Source organism: Geotrypetes seraphini, chromosome 9 (assembly GCF_902459505.1).
Source record: "Geotrypetes seraphini chromosome 9, aGeoSer1.1, whole genome shotgun sequence".
Taxonomy (NCBI): domain Eukaryota; kingdom Metazoa; phylum Chordata; class Amphibia; order Gymnophiona; family Dermophiidae; genus Geotrypetes; species Geotrypetes seraphini.
The window spans coordinates 182,523,523-182,550,356 of record NC_047092.1 but is presented as its reverse complement, the minus strand read 5'-3'; the positions used below and the strand labels follow the sequence as shown (position 1 = coordinate 182,550,356).

General features: G+C 42.9%; 1 protein-coding gene across 1 annotated transcript; it reads left to right on the top strand.

Annotated features, from left to right (window-relative positions):
* Positions 1-248: 248 nt before the first annotated feature.
* On the top strand, positions 249-26,162 carry OSTN (osteocrin). Its single transcript, XM_033957814.1, has 6 exons — positions 249-334; positions 4,892-4,991; positions 12,125-12,223; positions 19,028-19,245; positions 24,024-24,123; positions 26,031-26,162. Exons 3-5 carry the CDS (start codon positions 12,125-12,127, stop codon positions 24,109-24,111), a joined length of 405 nt encoding a protein of 134 aa, XP_033813705.1. The 5' UTR covers positions 249-334; positions 4,892-4,991; the 3' UTR covers positions 24,112-24,123; positions 26,031-26,162.
* The last annotated feature ends 672 nt before the right edge of the window (positions 26,163-26,834 follow it).

Sequence of the window (26,834 nt, the reverse complement as noted above, 5' to 3'; positions counted from 1 at the left end):
CAATTCATCCCCATTATCCTCCCAGTTCTGTTGCTCAGTACAAATAATAATAATTTTTAAAGTATCCAACCAAACACCAATCTAATGACCCCGATCAGAGCACCGCATATTACAGATGTCTGGAAGAAAGGAGGGAGAGGAAAAGGATGAGGGCAAGGAGCAGTGGAAAATCTCTAGAAATGATGTCAGAGAGAGGGAAGTTAGGGATTGGAGTTTGGAGCTGAAAGCCAGGGCTATAAATCCCTAGATGCTGGCCGAGAGCATCGGGGAATCACTTAAGAGGAACCAGCAGAGGGGAAAAAAACATCCTTCAGGTTGAATTTCTTTGCGTAAGGTGAGTGCGGTGGGCTTTCTTTTCTTTGGGACGGACATTTACTCTGTCGCTTGAATTCAGAAGCTAATGAAAGAGGGATCAAAAAAAGGCAAGAAAAGTCTTAGGGTTTCAAAGTCCATGTATCTGTTTGCAGGAAGAAGAAAGCAAAGCGAGAAATGAAGGAAAATACTGGAAACTACAGAACCAATTTCTCTCTCTCTCTCTTTTTTTTTTTTTAAGTGTCTCGGATTCTGTCTCATTTCATTGGCGCTCTGACAGCTCCCTGCTTAATCCATTGCACTGGGTTTTCTCTTACTCTGAATTTTGCACCCTTACAAACTTCGAAAAGTGAGTTCTTTTTAGCAGAGTTACTGGAAGGATATCTTCACACTTCTGATGATGCATGGAACATGCTCAGTGCATGATATTCTCTGAGAGACTCAACAATTTCTATAGAAAAAAAAGGGTTTTTTTGAGATTCAGATGAGCAAATGACATACAGTGTAGAGAATGACACGGGGACAAATTTTTCCCGATCCCCACAGAAACTCAATTTCCCCCTCCCGTCCCCGTGAGTTTTTTCGCTGTCCCTGCACCATTCTTGTAAGCTCTGCCTTAACTGCACAAGCCTCGAGCACTTATGATTTTAAAGTGTTTGAAGCTTGCGCAGATGAGGACGGAGCTTAGGCATTGGGTGGAATGAGGCATTCTGACATCACAATCTGAGCTCTAGAATGTTGCTACTTAGGATTTTAAATAAGTGTTTGAGGCTTGTGCAGGTGAGGACGGAGCTTAGGCATTGGTGGAATGAGGCATGATGACATCACAATCTGAGCTCTAGAATGTTGCTACTTAGGATTTTAAATAAGTGTTTGAGGCTTGTGCAGATGAGGACGGAGCTTAGGCATTGGTGGAATGAGGCATGATGACATCACAATCTGAGCTCTAGAATGTTGCTACTTAGGATTTTAAAGTGTTTGAGGCTTGTGCGGATGAGGATGGAGCTTAGGCATTGGTGGAATGAGGCATGATGACATCACAATCTGAGCTCTAGAATGTTGCTACTTAGAATTTTAAAGTGTTTGAGGCTTGTGCGGATGAGGACGGAGCTTAGGTATTGGTGGAATGAGGCATGATGACATCACAATCTGAGCTCTAGAATGTTGCTACTTAGGATTTTAAAGTGTTTGAGGCTTGTGCGGATGAGGACGGAGCTTAGGCATTGGTGGAATGAGGCATGATGACATCACAATCTGAGCTCTAGAATGTTGCTACTTAGGATTTTAAAGCATTTGAGGCTTGTGCGGATGAGGACGGAGCTTAGGCATTGGTGGAATGAGGCATTATGACATCACAATCTGAGCTCTAAAAAGTTGTCATTTATGATGTTAAAGTGTTTGAGGCTTCTGCACGTGAGGACGGAGCTTGCAGGAATGGGACAGGGACAGGAAAAGAACTCGCCGGGACGGGATGGGAAAATGAGCTCCCGCGGGAAAGGGGAAAAATTTGTCCCCATGTCATGCTCTAATACAGTGCATGAGACATATGTCTCATGCATGAACAATGTGGCTTCCACTTCCACTGATCACCGTATCCTTTGGCAATGAATTTTTTGGTAAGTGATGAAGTCTTGAGTGGAGTTAGCAAGAGAGCAGTCTACCTACCTTAGACTGATGTTCCCTGTTCCAACAGTCTGCATTCATTGAACTTTTTCAGACAGATGCGCTGGGTATAGAAATATAGATGGACAGTGAGGAAATCAAGGAAAGTAAATGTTTGGATTAGGATTTTGGATTTAATTGCTTTCTTTCCAGAGTCTAACTCAGGGTGAATTGTTATAATCACTTTTATGTATTTAGATTTACAGCCCATCGTCCCAGAAGAGCTCAGAACGGGTTACAAGTTTCCATACATAATAAGGCATAACAGGGTCTGGTAATGGAGAGCATGACGGTACATTTTAGATCATGTAGGGGAGCGTGATAATAGTCATAAAGCATGGCAGTACTTAATAGGATTTGACGGGACAAGACCTCATACAGCATGGGGTGGAGATTAGATGAGTTTTGTATGACATTGCGGTAACTAATAGAGCTTGACAGTAGGAAGCGTGGTAAGGGAGTACATAACAGAGCATGGCAGACAATTGAAATAGGAGGTTGTGGGTTCAAACCCATACTGCTCCATGTGACCCCCATTGCCCCAGGTATATTAGATAGATTGTGAGCCCCCGGGACAGACGGGGAAAAATGCTTGAGTACCTGAATAAATTCATGTAAACCTTTCTGAGCCCCCCCCCCAGGAAAACAGTATAAAAAATTGAGCAAATAAGTAGTGTGAAAAGTTTCAGCCTCTGATAACCAGAGCTGAGATTGTGATGTCATAATGCCTCATTCTACCAATAAGAGCCAACCTCATCAGTGATGTCACAATGGCTCGATTGTCCTTTACTGGGGGTCTCTTCTAATGCATTTTGATTTCTAGAGTGGTGCAGTGGTTAAAGCTACAGTCTCAGCACCCTGAGGTTGTGGGTTCAAATCCACCCTTCTCCTTGTGACCCTGGGCAAGTCACTTAATCCCCCCATTGCCTCAGATAGATTGGGAGCCCTCCAGGACAGATGGGGAAAAATGCTTGAGTACCTGAATAAATTCATGTAAACCTTTCTGAGCCCCCCCCCCAGGAGAACAGTATAAAAAATTGAGCAAATAAGTAGTGTGAAAAGTTTCAGCCTCTGATAACCAGAGCTGAGATTGTGATGTCATAATGCCTCATTCTACCAATAAGAGCCAACCTCATCAGTGATGTCACAATGGCTTGATTGTCCTTTACTGGGGGTCTCTTCTAATATATTTTGATTTCTAGAGTGGTGCAGTGGTTAAAGCTACAGCCTTAGCACCCTGGGGTTGTGGGTTCAAACCCACACTTCTCCTTGTGACCCTGGGCAAGTCACTTAATCCCCCCATTGCCTCAGATAGATTGGGAGCCCTCCAGGACAGACGGGGGAAAATGATTGAGTACCTGAATAAATTCTTGTAAACCATTCTGAGCTCCCCTGGGAGAACAGCATTAGAAAAATGAATGAATAAATATAGATGTACATATTTATATGTGTGTATAAGAAGGTATAATATGAATAAATATATGATACATTTTATAAAGGTATGTATAAGCAAGTAGATTGATTATATATTATAGGCGGAAATAAGAAAACGGATTGATTAAGGTTTAAGAGGGCTGGACTGAGAACCAACTCAGAAAACGCTAACTCTATATTTTAACACCTTTACAAAAGCACAAGTATTGATTAAGGTTTAATAATGTCTGTATTGAAACCATCCCAGGAAATGCAAACTCTGTATTGTAACGCCATTACAAAGCTCATATAAACCGCTCCAAATTGACTCCCCCAGTTATTACCAGCAGTATTGAAGCTTTCAATAAACAATACATACAGGAGAATTGGTAGGAATATGACAATGCATGGAATGGCTGAATGAAAATATAGGCTAGGTGTGGTATAGCATGGAATGTCTGGCAAAGCGTGGACGTATTGTTGGTAATGACATGTCTCCAAGAGCTTACAGTTCAATAGCGGAGGCTGGTGGGAGAAGCAGGATTTGAACCCTGGCACCCCTGCTTCTCAGCCCTGTGGCTCTAACTGTTTTTACTTCTAGCAAGTTCCACGAAAACCGTTTTGAGAGGTCTGCACAAGTGAGTGGTGATAGGACGGCGCAGTTTGCAGAGTAGAGTGATTTGTGTGTAGCTGTTTTGTTTTTGCCACGGCAGTAAGACCCAGAGCACTTAGTGGCAGTGAGGGAAGTACTTCAAGGTCTCCATTCAATAACTTCCTTCTGACTCGAAATGACCACATGTAGCCGTTTGCTCTTCATGGGTCTTAGCCTTCCAGGTCAGTGGTGTTAAGAAAGAACATTTCTGTTTGCTCGGTGCCAGCCTGTGTTTATCTTTTCAGGTAGAAATTGACTTGCAACGCCCCACTTGACCTTCGCATTCCAAGAAGGATTCATGAATTCATGTTTGAATCTTCTTGTTTCTCCATTTCTTGCGTACTATCAATTTCGAAAAGATCTTAAAACCCACTTATTTAAACAATATAATATACATTACTGATTTTCATATTATTATGTAGTTATAATGTACTTTTAATCTTTTAATCTATAGTTATTTTAGTTTATATTGTATTTTTTTTTATTCATTAGTTTTAATGCTTGTATTAGTTACTTAGAATTTTATTATGTATGATGTTATTATTACATTGTATGCTGAGCACCTATTGTGTAAACCGCTATGAACTGCTGGTTAGGCGGTATAGAAAAATAAAATTATTATTATTATTTTTTATCTTTATTGATTTTTTTTATTCAAAAATAGTGCATTAAATATACATATTCATATTAAATAACTTCAAAATTGTACTTGAATCAATCATCAAAATACTTTAAGACATTCCCCCCCTCCCACCCCAATACCAGAACAAAAAAACAAATGCATTACCGGTACTTCTTAATGTGAAGCCGTGACTGTTTGATGTGCCTTTGCTTTCTGCCTCTTCTTCCCAGGTCGCCGGAGCATTCCTTAGGAGGCTGGAAAGTCTGACCACTGCCTACTACTGCTATAGGATTTTCTTGAACTGGGTGTACAGCACAAGCAGAGACCAAGGTAATGAGGTTATGATGGTTATTTTAGAAGCTCTGAAAAGCAGCATTTAGACATCCGTATTACCTAAATGTATAAATCCCAATTGCATAAAGAGTGAGGCCAGGATTTTGAAAAACCCGCATTCAAAAGTGACGGTCTGCTAACGCAACCGTTTTAATACCGAATCTAAAAACCTGAGACATTCGTAAAAAATTGTGCATGCAAATAAGATCGGCGGACAGAAGCAAAAATTTCCTACATTTAAAACCAAAAAACACACTCTCCTGCTGCACTATAGGACGAATGGAAGGGAGAGGAGGGGAGAAGCAACATCGACTTTTTTCAATCGCGCATAGAACATGCCTTTCTCTCCAAAAAACTACTGTAATTTAGTTCTATAAAAAGTACTTCGTTATTAAATGTGATAAAGCTCCTAATACACTATCTCATGCTTTATGGCAATGTCCTCTTAAGTCATTCTGGTCTGCCATTCTATTATATCTAGGTTCATTGTGGGATAGTCCATTAGTGGAATCCCCAAGGGGGGTGTTATTTGGTAAAGCTGCTGCTTGTGGGGCATATGCACAAGGAAGAAGCATTTTATTTCAAAAGGCATGCATGATTGGTCACAAATGTATTTTGCAATATTGGTTACAGAAAGATCCTCCTAGTTTTTGGCATTGGAGGAACCAACTCCATCGTTTAATTTTGTTTGAGGTTAGGGAGGTGTGTAAGTTTCCTAGAAGAACATGATTCTTTTTGAAAATATGGGACCCCTATATTCAAAATCTTTTCTCCAGAGCACGAAGTATATTTATTAATATTCTACATTGAAGCTTTGGTATACATTCATTGCATTATAATACCTAGTAATATGTGTCATCTTCCATTCAGGGGGAGGGAAGGGAAGTGGGGAAGGGGAAATGGGAGAAATCTTCCATTCAGGGGGGGAAGGGAGGGGGGAAGGGGAGGGAAGTGGGGGGTATAAGATGTTTTGCAATGGGTCATTTCAAAAATATTTTGAAGGAATGATAAAATATGTATGAAAATATAATAATTGTGAATCTAATTGAAATGAAAATCTATGTATATTATATTTTATTTCCTTCAATAAAATGTTAGAAATTAAAATTTCAAAAAAATCCCCAAAACTACTTTAAATCAGTTGTATAAAGAGTGTGGCGCAGTGGTTACAGCTACAGCCTCAGTACCGTGAGCTCCTTTTACTAAGGTATGCTAGCTTTTTTAGCCGCGCAAACCATGCGCTAAATGAAAAATACGCAAGCTCTATGGAGGCATTAGCGTTTGGTGCATGCAGCATTGTAATGCACGCTAAGTGCACGCTAAAACTGCTAGCACACCTTAATAAAAGGAGCCCTATGCCTTGTGACCCCTGGGCAAATCACTTAATCCCCCACTATTGCCCCAGGTAAATTAGATAGATTGTGATGCCACCAGGACAGACAGCAAAAATGCTTGAGTGAACCATTCTGAGCTCCCCTGGGAGAACAGTATAGAAAGATGAATAAATAAAGGCAAGATGTGGACATTTGAACTGCAGGACATCCTTATGGCAAGGGGGACATGATCGTGGCATGTTTTGGGTGGGACTACGTAGGAGTCAAAATACGGATGGCTAACTCCAGTTTCAGAAAGGGGAGGGATGGCCTTTCCAGGTTTTCCCATTGAATGGAGGAAGGGAAGTCACAGCAGGAAGCTTTCCGTTCCTAGAGGGCTCGCAATTAAGAAAAATACAAAAAGGAAGAAAATAAAATTACAAAGTGGAATTTGAACCTGTGTTTTCTGGTTCTCTTGTGGAACCAGATATTTTAAACATTTGGCTACTCCTTCATATGGATAGCTACGTGGCCATTTTGTGAAAAACCCAGAGGAAGAACACCTCAAAATCAAATTCTATAATAGTTCTTCAGGTGAGCATTGAGGGAGATACAGAATCCACTCACACAATTATATCACTACAAATAATAATTTAGTGATTTGGAAGTGCTCAGTGTGAGTTGCATAAGTCAGAAAAATGCAAAGCGTTCAATGCTTATCTCATGCAGCTCATATGTTCTTACGTGAGCCAAGTATAGGACAATCAAGCCATTGTGACATCACTGATGAAGTTGGCTCTTAGGTATTGTTGGTATGAGGCATTATGACATCACAATATGAGCACTGGAATGTTGCTACTGTTTGGGTTTCTGCCAGGTACTTGGGACCTGGGTTTGCCACTGTTGGAAACAGGATCCTGGGCTTCATGGAGCTTTGGCCTTTCCCAGTATGGCAGCTCTTATGTTCTTATGTGAGCCAAGTATTGTGACATCACTGCTGAGGTTGGTTCTTAGGCTTTGGTGGAATGAGGCATGATGACATCACAATCTCAGCTCTGGAATGTTCTACTTTTTTGGTTTCTGCCAGGTGCTTGGGACCTGGGTTGACCACTGTTGGAAATAGGATCCGGGGCTTGATGGACCTTCGGTCTGTCCCAGTATAGGAATTCTTATGTTCTTATGTCTGAATTCTCTGAGAATAATAAAGCTCTCCAGGAAGCAAAAAGCCCTCACAATTTTGCAAAAAAGTGAAAAAGATGAGAAGTCTCTCACATAAACATTCAAAATGAATATTCTGTGCATTGAAGTACCATGTCAGCTCTGTTCCAACCAGTTTCACCTTCCACAGTCTTCTTCTGGGAGCATCACCACTTATCCCCACAACTCAGGCAATAAGGCAGTCTGTGAGCTATGAACACATCACTTTCCGAAGCTTGTCGGCAAAATGGGATCTTGTCCTCCTGCTCCGACAATGAGGAAATTGTACAGAATGCAGGTCATGCAAAATTCACATCACCGGGTCAAACTATTTCCAGTCAAGAAAATGGTAACAGACATCTCCCTCAGGCTATCAGGTGACGTAATGGCTTAGACCACCAGAGCGTTATTTCCCGTGTGGGGAAGTTAGCAAGGGCTCTCCATCTATCTCTTCCTCTGACTTTTGTTTCTGTCTTCCCTCTTTGCGGTGCCGTATGTGCAGAGAAAAGCCAAGAACGGCAGCCATTTTAGACCATCTTATTTGAACTACAAAGTGGCCTTTCTGATTTTGTAGTCTCGGAGCATGTTCCCTTTCTGTGTCTGGGCAGGAGACAGACATTCATGTTTTGGCTGCATGTGAAACGAATTAGCACACAGCTCTTTCAGTCCTGTCAGCAAGAGAAACGGATGCCTGCTCTTAGATTATGCACCGCTTGAAAGCTGTTCCTGTGCATCCTTTTTTTTTATATATAACAACTCTAACAATTAGGAAGGACTCCATCTCTTATTAAGTGGGAAGTCATGCGAATATAAGAACAGCCTTACTGGATCAGATAAATGGTTCATCTAGTCCAGCATCCTGTCTTCGCGGAGGCCAATCCAAGTCACAAGCACCTGGCAAAAAAACGAATAGTAGCAGCGTTCCAGAATCCCAAAGAGTAGCAACGTTCCATGTGGAATCTCTAAAGAGTAGCAACACTCCATGTCACCAATCCAGGACAAGCGGTGGCTTCTCCCATGTCTGTCTCAAAAGCAGTTTATAGACTTTTCCTCCTGGAACTTATCCAAATATTTTTTTAGAACCAGCTACATTAACCGTTCTCACCACATCCTCTGGCAATGCGTTCCAGAGCGTAACTATTCTCTGAGTGAAAAAATATTTCCTCCTATTGGTTTTAAAAGTATTCTCCGTAACTTCATCGAGGGTCCCCCTAGTCTTTGTAAATCTTGATGCAGTAAAACAATCGATCCACTTGTGCCCGTTCTACACCACTCAGGATTTTGTAGACTTGGATTATATGTCCCCTCAGCCGTCTCTTTTCCAAATCGGCCTCTGTCAGACAGGGGCAGTGACAAACAATCCTGGCATTAACAACGCACCTTTGCTATCTAAGCTCTAAGAAACTTTCAATCAACTAAGCCCGTAATTGAACTACTCCTTTTGACATCTGCCAGTTGCTCGATTGTAGAAGGCAGGCCTCGACTTTTCTCAATTCTACACCTAAGACTGAAAAAGGCTCAGCTATTTTTAACTTGAGTTATTTTTTAAACAAATGGCTTTTTCAGTTAATTACTCTGCCTTAGACCTCTTCCGTAAACCAATATCATATAAATATTATTGAGGTTTGATATATTACCGTCTGGACAGAACGTCAAGCTAGAATTAAGCTCAACATTCTTTCGGACGTGGAAGGGAAGGAAAACGGAGAATAGGCTATTAAATGTCAAAACCTGAACCCCATTTTTAGACAAGTCTAATTTCAACCAGTTAATCAAGTATCTTTTGTGTGGTCAGATTCATAATATTTATTTTTGTTATTATACTGGGGCCTATTTTTAGCTGTTTGGTCTTTTCAATGAATAAGCCCTGGCCTGCCTATGAAAACCAGATGAAATGTGTGTATTTAAGCTGTGCATTTATTTTTGGACTCTCCTATCCAGATAAGCAGGATGTGGGCATTGGAGAAGTAATAGACTGGCACGTTTTTCTGTTCCTACACCCATGCAAACACGCAAATGCACACCTCAGAGACTACAGAAGGACAGCTGTTTCAAATTCTTGTCCTGTCTCATCCCATCTCGGTGCTCGGGCCGCTGCTATTTAATATATTCATAAATGATCTAGAAGCAGGGATGAAGTGTGAGATAATAAAATTTGCGGACGACACTAAACTATTTAGTGGAGCTCGGACTAAAGAGGACTTCAAAGAATTGCAAAGGGACTTGAACAAACTAGGGGAATGGGCGAAGAGATGGCAGATGAAGTTCAACGTTGAGAAATGTAAAGTATTACATGTGGGAAACAGAAACCCGAGGTACAACTATACGATGGGAGGGATGTTATTAAATGAGAGTACCCAAGAAAGGGACTTGGGGGTAATGGTGGACATGACAATGAAGCTGATGGCACAGTGCGCAGCGGCCTCTAAGAAGGCAAATAGAATGCTAGGCATAACCAAGAAGGGTATTACAACCAGTACGAAAGAAGTCATCCTGCCGTTGTATCGGGCGATGGTGCGTCCGCATCTGGAGTACTGCGTCCAATATTGGTCGCCGTAACTTAAGAAGGATATGGCGATACTCGAGAAAGTTCAGAGGAGAGCGACATGTCTGATAAAAGGTTGGAAAACCTTTCATACGCTGAGAGATTGGAAAAACTGGGTCTCTTTTCCCTGGAGAAGAGGAGACTTAGAGGGGATATGATAGAGACTTACAAGATCATGAAGGGCATAGAGAGAGTGGAGAGGGACAGATTCTTCAAACTTTCGAAAAAGAAAAGAACAAGAGGGCATTCGTAAAAGTTGAAAGGGGACAGATTCAAAACCAATGCTAGGAAGTTTTTCTTTACCCAACGTGTGGTGGACACTTGGATTGCGCTTCCAGAGGGCTTAATAGGGCAGAGTACAGTACTGGGGTTCAAGAAAAGATTGGACAATTTCCTGCTGGAAAAGGGGATAGAGGGGTATAGATAGAGGATTACTGCACAGGTCCTGGACCTGTTGGGCCGCCGTGTGAGCGGACTGCTGGGCACGATGGACTTCAGGTCTGACCCAGCAGAGGCATTGCTTATGTTCTTATGTTCATCTCCTTATGGATAACAGAGGTCAGCAAAGCATAGAATTAAAGTTAATTCGAAGAAAAGGCTGAAGAAATCAACTCATTCCTTATTATCTTATAAAGCCCAGGGAGAGTTCTGGCAGCCATGTTGATCTTAATGAAAGCTGGTTTCTATTTGGCTTAATAACCACCATTTCAAAACTGATCGTGGTATAAATGTATAGCAAAGTGGGTCACTGATTGCCTCTAAAATTGGTAGTGTCTCTTCCAATCCAACATGTATTGTAGAGACGGTGGGGGAGGGGGGAAGGGAGGGGTTTATGTTTCACCCTCAACTTGCCTTCAGTCATCAGTTGTCAATTGTCAGATTCTCTTTTTTTTCTTCTTCAAATTAAGACACTCAGATTGAGTCTAACTTCAGACACTCATACCATATCAGTCCATACCTTGGTCATGACTACTGCGATTCACTCTAGCTGCATGTTAGTACCTAGCACAGCTTAGCAAAAGAGCCCCTAAGTGACTTGCCCAAGATCGTAAGTGCCTTTTCTTAGAAAAGTACCGGTACTCCTTTGTATTTGAAATATCATTGGTTGCCTATTTGTTACAGGACACAATTTAAAACTTTGATATTGGTCCATCGGGATTTTTAACATCATCAACCTGAACATTAAGATCAATGCAGGATAATAGGTTGGTTCTCCCCTCGGCCAAGTGGGAATCAACAAGAAACAAAGCCTTTTATTTCAAGGGTCCCCCAACTGTGGAACCATCTACCACAGGATATTAGATTAGAAGTAATCATCCAGGCATCTAAGTCAAGGCTAAAAATCTTCTATTATTGTGAGGCGTTTGGGAATGATGTATCTTTACCAGAAATTACTCATGTTGATTGAGAGAGTTTGACTTTGCAGCACGACTCCAGGATATGATTTAATTTTAGACTGAGGGCTCCTTTTACAAAGGCGCGTTAGCGGGTTTAACGGGCGTGACTTTTCATCACGAGCTAACGAGGAGGCGGTAGCGGCTAGCACAGCCGGCGGTTTAGCATGCCTTCGTAAAAAGAGCCCTTAGTATATTTTTGTAAGTTAGATGGTGTCTTTTTCATGACAAATGTGATGTTTATTTTTATTTGTATTTTTTGAGGTCTTTCCTATTATTATTGGAGTTCTTTTTATATCAAATTTGTATTGTAAATCGTTTAGACCTGTCATATACCCAAGCGGCATAATAAGTTTTAATAAAACATACACATAAACTCCAGGTTCTATTGTCTACTTATCTGCAGAAGACAGTGTTTCTCAATGGTGGATCTATGGGCCTCCTGTCACGAAGTCTTTATTATGGGCTGACCCTCAAATGACATTCCTAGACTATTTCTGGAATTCAGCATCCCACCGTGTACCACTGGTTGTGGTCCAGTCATACAGCACTACGGAATAAATAGTATTCCCCCCACCTCTCTTGCCTACGAAAGCCTCGAGGGTTCCATCTTTCGTATTTCTTTTCTTGTGACGGTTTTGTGTTGTTGGTGACATTTCCAGTGCTTCTCCTTTATTCCAGATGCTTGAGTATCATTTTACGTTCCTAAATGCCATCTTGGTTCTGGCTCTAACACAGTGGAGTGGGGACAGGGCTCTGCTCGCTGATGCTGCTCCACAGGTAAGAGAAACGTTGCCTGAAAGCAATTCTCCAGTTCACTGAGGGCTGCCACTACTGCACTGTAATTTGTAATTTCTTTCTTTGTATCCCGCTTTATCAAAATAAAACAAAACACTAATACATACATTACAAATTTAAGACAAAAGGACAAATCGGCGGCCAGCGCTCAAATACACACAAAGGGCTTAAACCCCTTACTTCATCTTGCAAAATAAGTACCTCTTCAATAATAATTTAAAATTACGCAAATTAGCCTCCTAGCGTATGCACTGTACATTGGAATCTCATTCCGTTCCTGAGAGCCAATGCAGGAGAACATTCTAGTCCTGGACACTTTCGGCCTCAAGCGCCAGACCAGTACGATTTACAGAGCGTAATTTCTGTAATGGAACATAGGGCAGAATACTATCCACCAGACATTTTGACGCTAATCCTTGCACACAGAGATAGACCATCAGCATACTAGTGTTTAAGCCCGTTAGATTAACGGGTGCTAGATGACCGCCTCTCCTGCTTTTGAACCTGGGCAGGGGCAGAGGCAGAGCCGGGGCGGGAGGGAGTGACGGTGGGAGAGCAATTTCAAAGCCTCGGCAGCGGCGGCTCCTTGACCAATCCGCGCTTACAACGTCCCCACACTCGCGGGTCTGGCTGGCTCCCCTACCAAAGCCCTTCGCAGCGGCAGCCCCTCCCGCATCCGTCCCCGCGTCCCAAGCCTCTCCGAAGGCCGGCTCCCAAGAAAATGGTACCCCTCTGTCCAAAGCCGCGACGGCAGCCTCCCTCAAGACACATTTCAAATCTGACATATTGTAATCACAAAACAGAAAATAAAATTATTTTTCTTACCTTTTGTTGTCTGGTCATTATTCATATCATGTAGGGGTCCCAGGCTATGGTTGGCTTTTGATAACTCGCTTGCCAGGGCCCCTTCTTTCTTCTTCCCTCCCTCCATCCCGGCAGCTGAAGACAGGCACCTCCCCCCAGTGGTCTGAGACAGGAGGGAGCAGTTAGGAGAGGGTCTGAGGGCAAAGAGGGGCTCAACAGCGCACAACCACCTTTCCTTCCCTCCCTCCATCAGGTGCAGTGAATCCACCAATGTTAAAAGGAGCCGCGTCGAAATCGGAGGCCTGCCACTGCCGTAGCACTTTCCTCTCTGCCTTGGTCCCGCCCCTTCTCTGACATAAGGGACCGCGCAGAGGGAACGTGTTACGGTGGCGGCAGGGCTCCAATTTCAAAGCAGCTCCTTTTAACATAGGCGGATGTACCTGATGGAGGAAGGGAAGGAACGGTGGGGCAAATTTCGGCAACGGCAGGAATTGTTTGGCGGGCCAAGCACCGTGAAACTTTGTTTCTTTAGGCAGCCCCGGTTATTTACTTGGATTGAATGTGAGCCGGGTGAGGAAGGCCGCCGCAGCCTCGCGGCTAGTTAGGGGGACAACAATGGCGCTTATGCTCAAGCCCCCGCCCGCAGCTCCTCTCTCGATCCTGGTGCGGTTTGAGAGAGGAGTCGTGGCGGCGGCTTGAGCATAAGCGCCATTGTTGTCCCCCTACCTAGCCGCGAGGCTGCGGCGGCCTTCCTCACCCGGCTCTCACGGCTGGCGGCCGGCGAACCCTAATGCTGACATTGAATCCAAGTAAACAACCGGGGCTGCCTAAAGAAACGTGGTAATCATATTATGTCCTGAAAGCCCCCGCCGCAGCTCCTCTCTCGATCCTGCTGCAGTTCGAGAGAGGAGCCGTGGCGGCAGCTTGAGTATAGTGCACAGTGAGAGCCAGGGGCGCGCATGCACACTCATATTTTCACGACGGATCAGGGAACACGTTTTTTTAGTGCGCATGCGCGGCCTAGCATTTTATTATATTAGATCTGGTACTCCAGTTTCAACCAATAGAGCTTCACATAGTATTCTACATAGTAACATAGTAAATGACGGCAGATAAAGACTTGAACAGTCCATCCAGTCTGCCCATAAGTTATACCCATTAAAAAATATATGCTTATTCAAATTTTATCTAATACGAACGAGCAATTCACATACTTGTACTCAGATTTACAAAAATTATTAAAAAAGAAAATCTATAAACCCAAATTCACTTAAATCAGTGTTTTTGGTTGTTCACTTATAAATTCAATTATTTAGTCCACAAACAATGGAGAGAGACTTTTAGAAAAATTAACAATTGAAACAATCTTATCCAACCTAGAAAGCAGCAATAATCTGCAGTGCTACAGCCATTTATGGCAAGTTACACATTTTCAGCTATAGGTACTACTTGCTCTTTGGATTCTATAAATCCTAACAGTTGTTTAGGTTCAAAAAATAAGTAATTCTTATTCTGATAGAGAACAAAACATTTTACAGGGAATTTCAATAAAAAATTGGCTCCCAGGGCTAGGACTCTTGGCCTTAATGTCAAGAATTCCTTCCTACGCTTCTGAGATCTTAAAGACATATCAGGAAATATTTGAACATTAGAACCTAAAAACTGATCATTAAAGTGACGAAAACACAAACGTAGTACATATTCTCTATCACTTTCCAAAGCAAGAGATATTAACAGGGTTTTCCTTTCCGTTATAACTTCTAAGGAGTTTTCCAGAAATGTTGTTAAGTTCATATTTTCATTATCTGTCCCTTGAATCTCATTAGGAGTGGAAACTTCGTCTGGTTTCTTTATTTGAAAATAATTAGCTCTGACAATAGGTGGCAAACTTTCATTAGGAATAAGCAGAATTTCTTTGAAATACTTTCTTGTCATCTCCATTGGTGAAATTAAGGGGCATTTTGGAAAATTTAGGAGTCTCAAATTATTTTTCCATAATTGGTTCTCGAAACTTTCCATTTTCCTAGCAATAAATGATCTTTCTGTAAAGTCTGGTATTTTTCTAGTTTCGAAATGCCGACCAAGCTCAGTCCAGCCTATCCAACCATCCTGTTGTTTGCAGGATATCTACCGTAAAGCAGTGGTTCTCAACCCTGTCCTGGGGGACCCCCTAGCCAGTCGGGTTTTCAAGATATCCCTAATGAATATGCATGAGAGAGATTTGCATACCTGTCACTTTCATTATATGCTAATCTCTCTCATGCATATTCATTAGGGATATCTTGAAAATCTGACTGGCTAGGGAGTCCCCTAGGACAGGGTTGAGAACCACAACCGTAAAGTCTGGCCAGTAACATCATCATGTTCCATATTAGTGGAGTTCCCATTGATGCCCAACCCAGCCCAAACTACACCGAATCACCATATATGGAACACAGACTGTGCAGGTCTGTCCAATACATGTTCGTTCCTCCCTAATCTAAAAAGTTTCCTGTACTGAATTTTGCGCAACCTTCAAGGCACATAACATTGACGCAAGTATACCTAAAAGAGAGTAATGGAACACTGGAGCATAAGAGCGTAGATTAACTGCTGGAGAAAGAGGTTTCTCCATTTGAAGACAATGTTATATCCAGGCACCTGTGGTTAGGTGTCTCTTTGCATGCATAAATGTACCAGTTCAATAAGAACATAAGTATAGCCTTACTGGGTCAGACCAATGATCCAAAAAAGCCCAGTCTTCACGGTGGCCAATCCAGGTCCCTAGTAGCAACATTCTAGAACCCCAAAGAGTATCAAGATTCCATGCAGAATCTCAAACTGTAGCAAGATTCCAGAATCCCCAGAGTAGCAACATTCCATGCTACCGATCCCAGGAAAGCAATGGCTTCCCCATGTCTTTCTCAATAACAGACTATGGACTTTCCTCCAGGAACTTGTCCAAACCTTTCTTAAAACCAGCTACGCTATCCACTTTTACCACAACCTCTGGCCCATTCTCTAGCCTAGGCATGGGCAACTCCGGTTCTCGAGGGCCGCAATCCAATCGGGTTTTCAGGATTTCCCCAACAAATATGCATTGAAAGCAGTGCATGCAAATAGATCTCATGCATATTCATTGGGGAAATCCTGAAAACCCTACTGGATTCCGGCCCTTGAGGATTGGAGTTGCCCACCCCTGTCCTAGAACCATGGCAATTGAGTAGCTCATAAATCAGGGATAGGGAACTCCGGTCCGCGAGAGCCATATTCCAGTCAGGTTTTCAGGATTTCCCCAATGAATATACATTGAAAGCAGTGCATGCACATAGATCTCATGCATATTCATTGGGGAAACCCTGAAAACCCGACTGGATTCCAGCCCTTGAGGATTGGAGTTGCCCACCCCTGTCCTAGAACGATGGCAATTGATTAGCTCATAAATCAGGGATAGGGAACTCCGGTCCGCGAGAGCCGTATTCCAGTCGGGTTTTCAGGATTTCCCCAATGAATATACATTGAAAGCAGTGCATGCACATAGATCTCATGCATATTCATTGGGGAAATCCTGAAAACCCGACTGGAGTATGGCTCTCAAGGACCGAGGTTCCCTACCCCTGTCATAAATTAATGAATTAAAATAAATAAAAGAGACTTGGATCATGAACGATGTCCTGCTGTCTTTATCTTTATTACTGCCAAAATGTCCTACATGTAGTCTAAGCGGTTTACATCAAATACAAAGAAGCATAAACGCCTAGTGATCGTTCATGGACAGCAAATATATATCAATAGCGTAGCTGAGAGTTGAGATTTGAGAGCTATCCTTAGCATAGATGGGCAGTGGCGTAAGAAGGGGGTGGACCGCCTCTGGCAACATCTTCACGGGAGCGCAAGCGCCTTTCCTCCTCTCCACCCCCACACACCCTGTGTACCTCTTGAAATGTTTACTGGCAAGAGTAGCATCTTCCAAGGCCTGTTCACACAGGCCTTGGCTCCCTCCTGACGTCACTTCCTGATCACGGGACCAGCACATGACATCAGAAGGGAGCCAAGGCCGGTGCAAGCAGCAGGTGAAAAATGCGGCTCACGCCAACAAACATCTCAAGAGGTATGTGGGGTCAGGGGGCACCAAGCGGTGAGGGTCACGGGGTGCTCATGCAGCAGAGTAATGCCAGGCACCACCACCCTGGGCACAAACCTCCCTAGCTACGCCGCTATAGATGGGAACAACCGGGGCAGATTGGGTGGGCCTGTCAGCCATCTGCCTTTGGATTGCATGTTAAATCTCTTTCTGGAAGACGCCTCAGTTAACCAAGTTCCAGTGCAACAAATCTGTTGTTGTTTGTAAATAATTTCACAGGAAATCACCATTTTCTGCCTTTCATCATAATATTGATTTGTTTGCAAGCTGTCAGTCTTACAAGTCTGAGCCATCTTCCCTCAGCTGCAGAATAGTGTGGTAGAGATCTCAGACGATATTCTGCACCTTCAGCCTAGAAAAACACTATTCACGGGAACTCATTTTCCCATCCCGTCCCCGCGAGTTCTTTTCTTGTCCCTGCCCTGTTCCTGCAAACTCCGTCCTCATCTGCACAAGCCTCAAACACTTTAAAATCATAAGGGTTCGAGGCTTGTGCAATTAAGGCAGAGCTTACAGGAATGGGGCAGGGACAGCGACAAAACTCACGGAGACGGGATGGGGAAATTGAGTTCCTGCGGGGACGGGGACAAATTTGTCCCCATGTCATTCTCTAAACTGCACCATGCTAGAAATCAAAATGTAGTAAAAGTGAGCCAAGTAAAGGACAATCGAGCTATTGTGACATCACTGATGAGGTTTGCTCTTATTGGTGGAATGAGGCATTGTGACATCACAATACCAACTCTGGTAATCAGAAGCTGAAACTCTTCACACTATTTATTTATTCAGTTTCCTAGACTGTTCTCCTAAGTTGAGAATGACATGGGGACAAATTTTTCCCCGTGGAAACTCATTTTCCTGTCCCTGCCCCATCCCTGCAAGCTCCGTCCTCATCTGCACAAGCCTCAAACACTTTAAAATCACGTGTTTGAGTCTTGTGCGGTTAAGGCAGAGCTTACGGAAATACGGCAGGGACAGCGGCTAAACTCGAGGGGACGGGATGGGGAAATTGAGTTCCTGTCATTCTCTAATTCAGAGGCTCACATTACAGCTAGAAATGCATCTGAATATAGGTGAACAAGTGCTAGGTGCCCTAGTGATAAAAATGTCATCAAATCAAAGTGTAACGTACAAGAAAGATGTAACTTCCACAGACATGACAACAAGAACCCACACTCTTGAAAAAAGGTGAGGAATGGCCTAGCAGTAGAGCTGCTACCTCTGAACCCAGAGGTTTGGGGATCAACTCCCAGGACTACTCCCTGTGATCCTGGCCAAGTCACTTAATTTTCCAATCTTTTGTTCCATAGTTTCTCTGGGTTGTTTTAAATCTACTAATTAGAAGCTTCATTGCATGTCCCCTTACATAGAACGGACAATGAACACTCCACTGAAGATCACTGATCAGTGATCTTCAGTGGAGTGTTCATTGTCCGTTCCCACTTCCTTTTGTACTGTTTTATACCCGTGGAAGTAAGAAAGACAATCTGGGTTTTATTTCCATTGCCTTCAATGGCAGTAAATCCCGGATGTCTCTCAATCCATCCTTCTTTTTCTGGAGCCAAATGGTAACCCAAGCCAGCCATGTTTTCAGGACACCCACAATGAAGATGCATGAGATAACTTTTAATGTGCTTCCTCCTTTGTATGCAAATCTATCTCATGCATCTTCATTGTGGATTCCTTGAGAACTTGACTAGCTTGGTGTATCCTGAGGACTGGATTGAGGCCCCCCTACTGTAAGTTATTGGAGGAAGCCATTTTGGGTGCCTTCGTGCTGACATCTTGAATAAGAAAAGAAGACTGTCCGAGGCCTGAGCTGTCCCTTCACTGCTATAACAGCTGAACATTTATTTCAGTCATTTGACCCCTCCACTGTCTTGGAGATGGATTCGGAATCACTACCCAGTGAGGAGAAATTGGCCTCCGACTTGGCAACCAAACTGCTACTCCTGGATGAACTGGTGTCTCTGGAAAACGATGTGATGGAAACCAAAAAGAAAAGGAGCTTCTCCAGCTTCGGGTCTCCCCTTGACAGGCTTTCGGTGGGCTCCACCGAACTCAGGAGCAAGCAGAGGTGAGTTTTGTTTCCAAAGAGTGAAAGTGTATTGTGCTGCCCTTGGTACAGGTTACTTTCACACTTCTGGAAGGGAGCTGATACAATTAAGTCAACTAGAGAATGACAAGGGGACAAATTATCTCCTTTCCCTTGAGCCTGTCCATGTCCCTGCCCCATTCCTGCACAAGCCTAGAACACTTTAAAATTTTTGAGGCTTGGGCAGTTGGGACAGAGCTCAAGGGGACAAGGTGGGGATAGAGAGATCTCGCGGGGATGGAGAAAATTTGTCCCCGTGTCATTCTCGATGACCAGGTTAGAGAAGTCAGCTCTTTATTGAAGATCTTCTGCACCCTGTAATTTTTTCAGAGATGCATGATAATAGAGAGAGGTTGGAAAAATCATGATCTTTGATCTTGATCCCTATAGATCAGGGGTGTCCAACCTGCGGCCCCGTGAAGTATTTTGTGCAGCCCCGGTTGAGGGCGATGCAGTGTTTTCCTCTGCTGCCCCCTGGTGTTTACCGTCTTGCCAGCTCCCTCCTCTGTCTTGCTGCAGCGTTTGCGCGGCCCCGGAAACATTTTTTTCAACCAATGCGGCCCAGGGAAGCCAAAAGGTTGTTCACCCCTGCTATAGATCATGACATTTCCCGAAGAGCATATTGTTCCTGGAACAGATATATCAGCGCAAGGAGAGAAATGGGAAAGGTCTCCAGCTGTATCAGAGCAATGCACTACTTTTGGAAAGTTTGCCAAGGTTTCCACAATTTTCATTGAACTTATTTACACAACATTCACTCGGGTGTTTGTGTTATTTAAATAGTCCTTATACAAATCTTGAACTTGCCTGTTCATTTCACCTTGGATAAAGTACTTATTTATTAAACAATAAAATAGTAATTATAGCTAGATATAGTTCAACTTGATGAAATTACAGGGAGATACTTTTAAAGCCAATAGGAGGTTTCAAGGTTTTATTAAAAAATTGATTAATTGCCTATCAACATTCTAGGTGATGTACAGTTTAATTAAAATGAGGGGAACAAAATTAAAATAATTAGCAAAAGCCAAATCATGGACAAGACCGACAGACAAACAGGAGACAAGAGGACAGAGGGTGAAATACAATATTATCAGAAAAGAATACAATTAAGGACGTCAGAAAAGGGTAGGTAAAACTTAGTTCAGAGCTGCCTTTTCTGAAATTACATTACATTAGGGATTTCTATTCCGCCATTACCTTGTGAAAGAATCCCGAGTTATAGAGTAAAAGCATCTCTATAAAGCTCTGGAACGCGTTGCCAGAGGATGTGGTAAGAACGGTTAACATAGCTTGTTTTGAAAAAGGTGTGGACAGGTTCCTGGAGGAAAAGTCCATAGTCTGCTGTTGAGACAGACATAGGGAAAGCCACTGCTTGCCCTGGAATTGGTTGCATAGAATGTTGCTACTCTTTGGGGTTTTGCCAGGTACTTTTGACCTGGATTGGCCACTGTGAAGATGGGATAATGGGCTAGATGACCATCGGACTGACCCAGTAAGGGTATTCTTGTGTTTGAGAAATACAGCCTGGCACATTGGAGGTACAGAAGAATTCTAATTACCCAACCTTTTTTTACAATCTTTATTGATTTTCATATATCAACAGTGCAATACAGAAGTATATAAACATATAATAAATTAAGAAAAGCACATTCATCTTACAGACCTACATGAGCATTTAAACCCACCCACCCATCCAATAACTAGTCAACAAAAACATAAATACATAGATTCTTTCAATAACCTTTCCCTATTTAAAGTAGTAATGTAATCCCACTCTCCTCCCACCCACCTGGATGTATGTATTCAAAGGGCTAAAATTAAGATAAAAGTATCCCTCCCCCATCCAACATTCTGGATTAACCAACAGCGGGCAACTTTCTCTGCCCCATCCCTCCACCCTTCTCCCCAGCACACACCTGGGGTTGGGGCCATGGGGCCAGATTTTAATTTCTGAAAATCTGGTAACCCTAATCCTTCTAAGCCACTGTCTCTGGAGCTGGAAGGCGACAGGAGACTCAGCAGCAGCCAAAGCCAGAGAATTGGGGCAAAGGCAAATATACGGCACATGTCGGTGCCACAATCAAAACAGACCGAACCCTGCAGCTGCTGTCCTGTGTTTGTAATCTGCTGCTGGAATGGGACAAATCATCGCAGGTATTTCAGCGCAGCTGCGATGAAACGATCCGCAATGAAACGGTGGCGATGAATCGTTCCATTCCAAGGGAGACGATGCTGACAGAAGCAGAGCCAGGCTGGGTTTAGTGTTCTTGAGAGTCTTTGTGATTTGCAAAGGAAGCCAGTCCGTGAGATCTGTTCTGCACACTCTGGTGTGGAGAAAAGAGGTGTCATTTACATAGGTGTCCACAAGATGGCTCCCTAGAATAGCCTGATCCTTTCTTTGCTTAAATTTAATGATTGAAACTGTAGATGGGCAGATCACAACTTTTTATTTTGTTTTCTTTGCTGTGGGCCTAATATTCAAAGCCTTTTAAGTAGGCAAAAGAGGCTCCTGAAGACCTAAATCACTTAGGTCCGCCTCAATGCTGATAGTGTGGCACAGGGGTCAAAACTACAGCCCCAGCACCCTGAGGTTGTGGTTCCAAACCCACGCTGCTCCTTGTGACCCTGAGCTTAGTCACTTAACCCCCCATTGCCCCAGATACATTGGATAGATTGTGAGCCCACCAGGACAGACAGGGAAAAATGCTTGAGCACCTGAATAAATTCATGTAAACCGTTCTGAGCTCCCTCTGGGAGAACGGTATAGAAAATTGAATAAATAAATAGTGTGAAAAATTTCAGCCTCTGATAACCAGAGCTGGTATTGTGACATCATAATGCCTCTTTCCACCAATAAGAGCCAGTCTCATCAGTGATGTCACAATGCCTTGATTGTCCTTTACTTGGCTCACTTTTGCGACATTTTGATTTCTAGAGTGGTGCAGTGGTTAAAGCTACAGCCTCAGAACCCTGAGATTATGGGTTCGAACCCACCCTGCTCCTTGTGACCCTGGCAAGTCACTTAACCCCCCCATTGCCCCAGGTACATTAGATGGATTGTGAGCCCACCAGGACAGACAGGGAAAAATGCTTGAGTACCTGAATAAATTCATGTAAACCATTCTGTGCTCCCTCTGGGAGAATGGTATAGAAAAATGAATAAATAAATAAACTTAATTGGACATTGCCACTATCTGCATTAACCCACCTGCACTGCTGTCCAGTTAGCATTGGGAGCCATCTGTGAGGTAGGTCCTGGAAGGACCTCACTTTAAGTATTGCATTCAGTTCTGGTCACCTTAATCTCAAAGATAAAGCAGAACTAGGAAAGGTTCAAAGAAGAGCGACCAAGATGGTAAAGGGGACGGAACTCCTCTCGTATGAGGAAAGACTGAAAAGGTTAGGGCTCTTCATCTTGGAAAAGAGATGGCTGAGGGGAAATAGGATTAAAGTCTACAAAATCCTGAGTGGAGTAGGACGGGTACAAGTGGATCAATTTTTCAATCGGTCAAAAATTACAAAGACTAGGGGACACTCGATGAAGTTATAGGGAAATACTTTTAAAAACCAATAGGAGGAAATTTTTTTTACTCAGAGAATAGTTAAGCTCTGGAATGCATTGGCAGAGGATCTGGTAAGAGTGGATAGCGTAGCTGGTTTTAAGAAAGGTTTGGACAAATTCCTGGAGGAAAAATCCATAGTCTGTTATTGAGAAAGACACGGGGGAAGCCACTGCTTGCCCTGGATCGGTAGCATGGAATCTTGATACTCTTTGGGGATTCCGCTTCTATTTGGGTTTTTGGCAGGTACTTGTAACCTGGATAGGCCACCATGAAGATGGGATAATGGACTAGACGGACCATTGTTCTGATCCGGTAAGGCTATTTTTCTGTTCTTCTGACTTAACTGGTCAGTGGTTGTAAATATCTTCCCATGTGAGGCAGCAACACTACTGCTCGATATGGGTCAGTGACAAATGCCACACCAGCCCACCTTCAGCCTTTTTATTGTGTGCAATCTCATGGAGGTCAACATTTCCAAATGCATTCTTTCTTTTCATCTATTGAGAAATGCCTTGTCCTTCAGGTATGCGGTTTTTCCTCCTATGCACTGTCCCCTTTCTGTCATGAGCTTGGATAGAGTGGCAAAGAACAGCAGGATAAAAGTAGGAATGATGTTGAAGGCTATTCCAGAGGTCTCCAGGGTCCGCCATTGACCCCCTGGGCCTTGCACTGAATAAAGAACACTGCTCTAAGGGCTTATTTGGCCATTGTGCATAGGCAACGTTACCCTCAAGTTTCAAGTTTATTAGATGACTTGATCAATCGCTTAATCAAATATTGTAAGCGATGTACACTTTAAAGTTTACAATTATTAAATATAAAAAATAAAACAAACAATACAAGACATACAATTACTTTAAAAAATGGGTAAGAACTTATGATTTTAACCTTGATAAATATGGGAAAGGAGGGATGAACTACAATTCATAAAGTAAAGAAGAAACATTGAGGGGAAACACAAAGGGAAATAATTAACACAAGTATCATATATGAAAACATGATACTAAAACTAAAATTATGCTGTAAAAGCGTTTTTAAAAAGGAAGGTTTTAAGTTCAGTTTTAAATTTTCCAAGTTCTTTTTCCTCTTGTAAAAAAATAGGAAGGGCGTTCCATGTTTGCGGCGCAGTACATGAAAAAATAAATTGTCTCCTCCTCATGCTTGCCCCTAAAACATTTATTTCCTTCCTTGCAGGAAAGTGGTGGATCTACCAAAAAGGCGATTTGGGATCCTTCCAATAGATAGGATTGGAATGAATCGCCTGTCTAACAGCAGAGGCTAACAGACTGGATGGGTGAGTTGAGTTGGCCAAAGGCAACATTCTGTGCTGTGAGTCTGGCAGTTCCCAGAGATTCAAAATGACCTTCGAAACTACCAGTGCGGCACTGATTTACCTTTATCAGCATTTCCTTTTTGTAAAAGACTCTCGAGCTGAGTTAAACACAGCCACCTTTAAGCCTCGTTTCAAGTATTCATATGTGATCAAAGGGGTACCATTATTTTTCTGCAGCATAACACGAGGCTGGCTACCGATCTGCAGAATAACTTACAAAATTCTATTGCCGGCCTTTCAGACCAAAACCTCTAACAAGCCAGAATTCATACACAGACTGCTTATCTGTTACACACCTACCAGAACACCAGCCACGCATGCAGATGAACAAGGAGTTATATACAACTGTGCAAATTATGAAAAAATGGACAATAAAACTTATGAAGGTCCCCTTTTATCAAGCCGCGTTAGTTTTTTTTTTTATTGCTGGCCTTGGTAGTAAAAGCTCCGACGCTCATAGGAATTCTGTGAGCGTCGGAGTTTTTACCACTACGGTTGGCAATAAAAAAAACTCTAAAGTGGCTTCTTCAAGGGGTGGGAATGGGGGGTAAATTTTTGCAGGTTGGTATGTCATCTAGAAGTGTGGAGGGGCATAATCGAAAGGAATGTCTAAGTCCGTTTTCACCTAAGTCGCAAGTCGTCCAAAGTGAAAAAACAGCTTAGGACACATTTTCAAAAAATACATCCAAATTATTTTTTGTTTCGAAAATCGTCTAAGTATACGTCCTGCCGATCTGATCGTCCAAGTCGCTAAATCGTCCATCTTTATACCACATTTTCGTCCAAGTCCAAAACGCCTGGAACAAGCCCTGTTGGACGTGGGAGGGGTCTGCAAAGTGATGGACCGAACACCCAGACATGGGGTTCCTTACAGGGCACTGCTGTGAATTTCACAAAAAAGGGTGCCATGGCTTCTCCTCCCTACAGCTCCCTTATAGGTCATGGTGAGCCCCTCAAACCACCTCTAGAATCCCCCAGACCCACTTATCTACCACCCCAATAACCCTTATGGCTGCAGGAGCCACTTATATGCCAGTAAAAAAGGGTTTTGGGGGGGTGTAGGGCAGTGCTCATGTTTCATTATCAATGCAGTGATTACAGGGGCTTATGGGCATGGGTCCTCCTCTCCATGGCTCCCTAACCCACCCCCAAGACGACTTCAGCCGCCTCTGTGCAGCACGACTAGGCTTTCCTATGCCAGGTTGTCTTGTGTGTGTTCTTGTGATGATGTTCTGGGGGCACAATTTTCAAGTTGTGATTAATATTTTTATGGGGGTGAGGGTGATCACTGGGTTACTGTGTGGGGGTCTGTGTTATGTGTTTGCAGTGCTTATCTGGTGACTTTAGGTGGGTTTTGGTGACTTAGACCACGTTTTAAATGGTCTAAGTCACAGCGTCCAAGTTCCGTCGATCCTGGGCTGTATAACTTTCGGTTATACAGGCAGTACGACTAAGTCTAAGCCGGCCCACATCCCGCCCAACTCCTGCCCTCGACACGCCTCCTGAAACGCCCCATTTAGCTATGGCCGTTCAGAGGCATTATGAAGGCCTAGGTCATTTAGAAATACGTCTCTTTTATCGGCACTTGAACGTATTTTGACAATGTTTGTCCAAGTGCCGACTTAGGCCGATTTTTGGACGTTTTTATCTTTTGATTATGAGCCCCTTAGTTTTTATTTTTAATCTCCAAGATACAATAAATTACCAGTCAGAATAAATCCAATATGATCCAGGAGCCTAGCAGAGTTTGCATCTCTGGGAAAAGGGCAGCTTTTTCTTCACACCTAGTATCGTTATTAAAGCAAATTAAAACCTTTATTAAATATCTCTACCTGAACTAATGAAAGATATATATTTTTTTTTTCCAGGTCCTTCGCTCCTGGATGATCATTAATAGATTTCAGCTGTCACAGAAATGCAGAAGGGACACTTCAGAGAACCTTTCTCCTTGACTAATAATTTCATGTCTGAGTTGACCTCATATAAATTTATTTCTGCTTGTCTTTTCAAATAATAAGGAATTCCGTTCATCAGTCAAATCCTTCTGTGGCTGGGCCTATTCATTCCATTGCAAAGAGCATAGAGAAGTCTTATGTTAGACTGCATGGCAATTAATATTTAATATTTCTTAAAGACAGTTTCAGGTTTATTAGGCTTTATATACCGCCTATCAAGATTATCTAAGCGGTTTTACAATCAGGTCCTCAAGCATTGTTTCCCTGTTTGTCCCAGTGGGCTCACAATCTATCTAATGGGTCAATGGGGGGATTAAGTGACTTGCCCAGGGTCACAAGGAGCAGCATGGGGTTTGAACCCACAACCTCAGGGGGGCTGAGGCTGTAGCTCCAACCACTGCACCACACATTCCTCCGTAGACAGAAGAATTTGGGAAGAAAATGTTTGTAATTCCTGTGAGTATTGTGGTACAAATAGGCAGAGCAAAAGGCAAAATCCAAAATAACTCATTCCCTGCCTTACCTCACCGACTCAAGTCAATAAACCCATTTGGTGAATTTGGATGAAAATTAGGGTCAACTCCCGAATGCCACAGTGACCTAGAGCTGGTCTACATCCAGGGTTCAGCACTGAATTTCCTCAGCTCCTTTGCTTCTTTACCTGACACTCCTCATATGAATTAACAGTTTTGAACAGTTGTGGTGGCTAACCAGGAA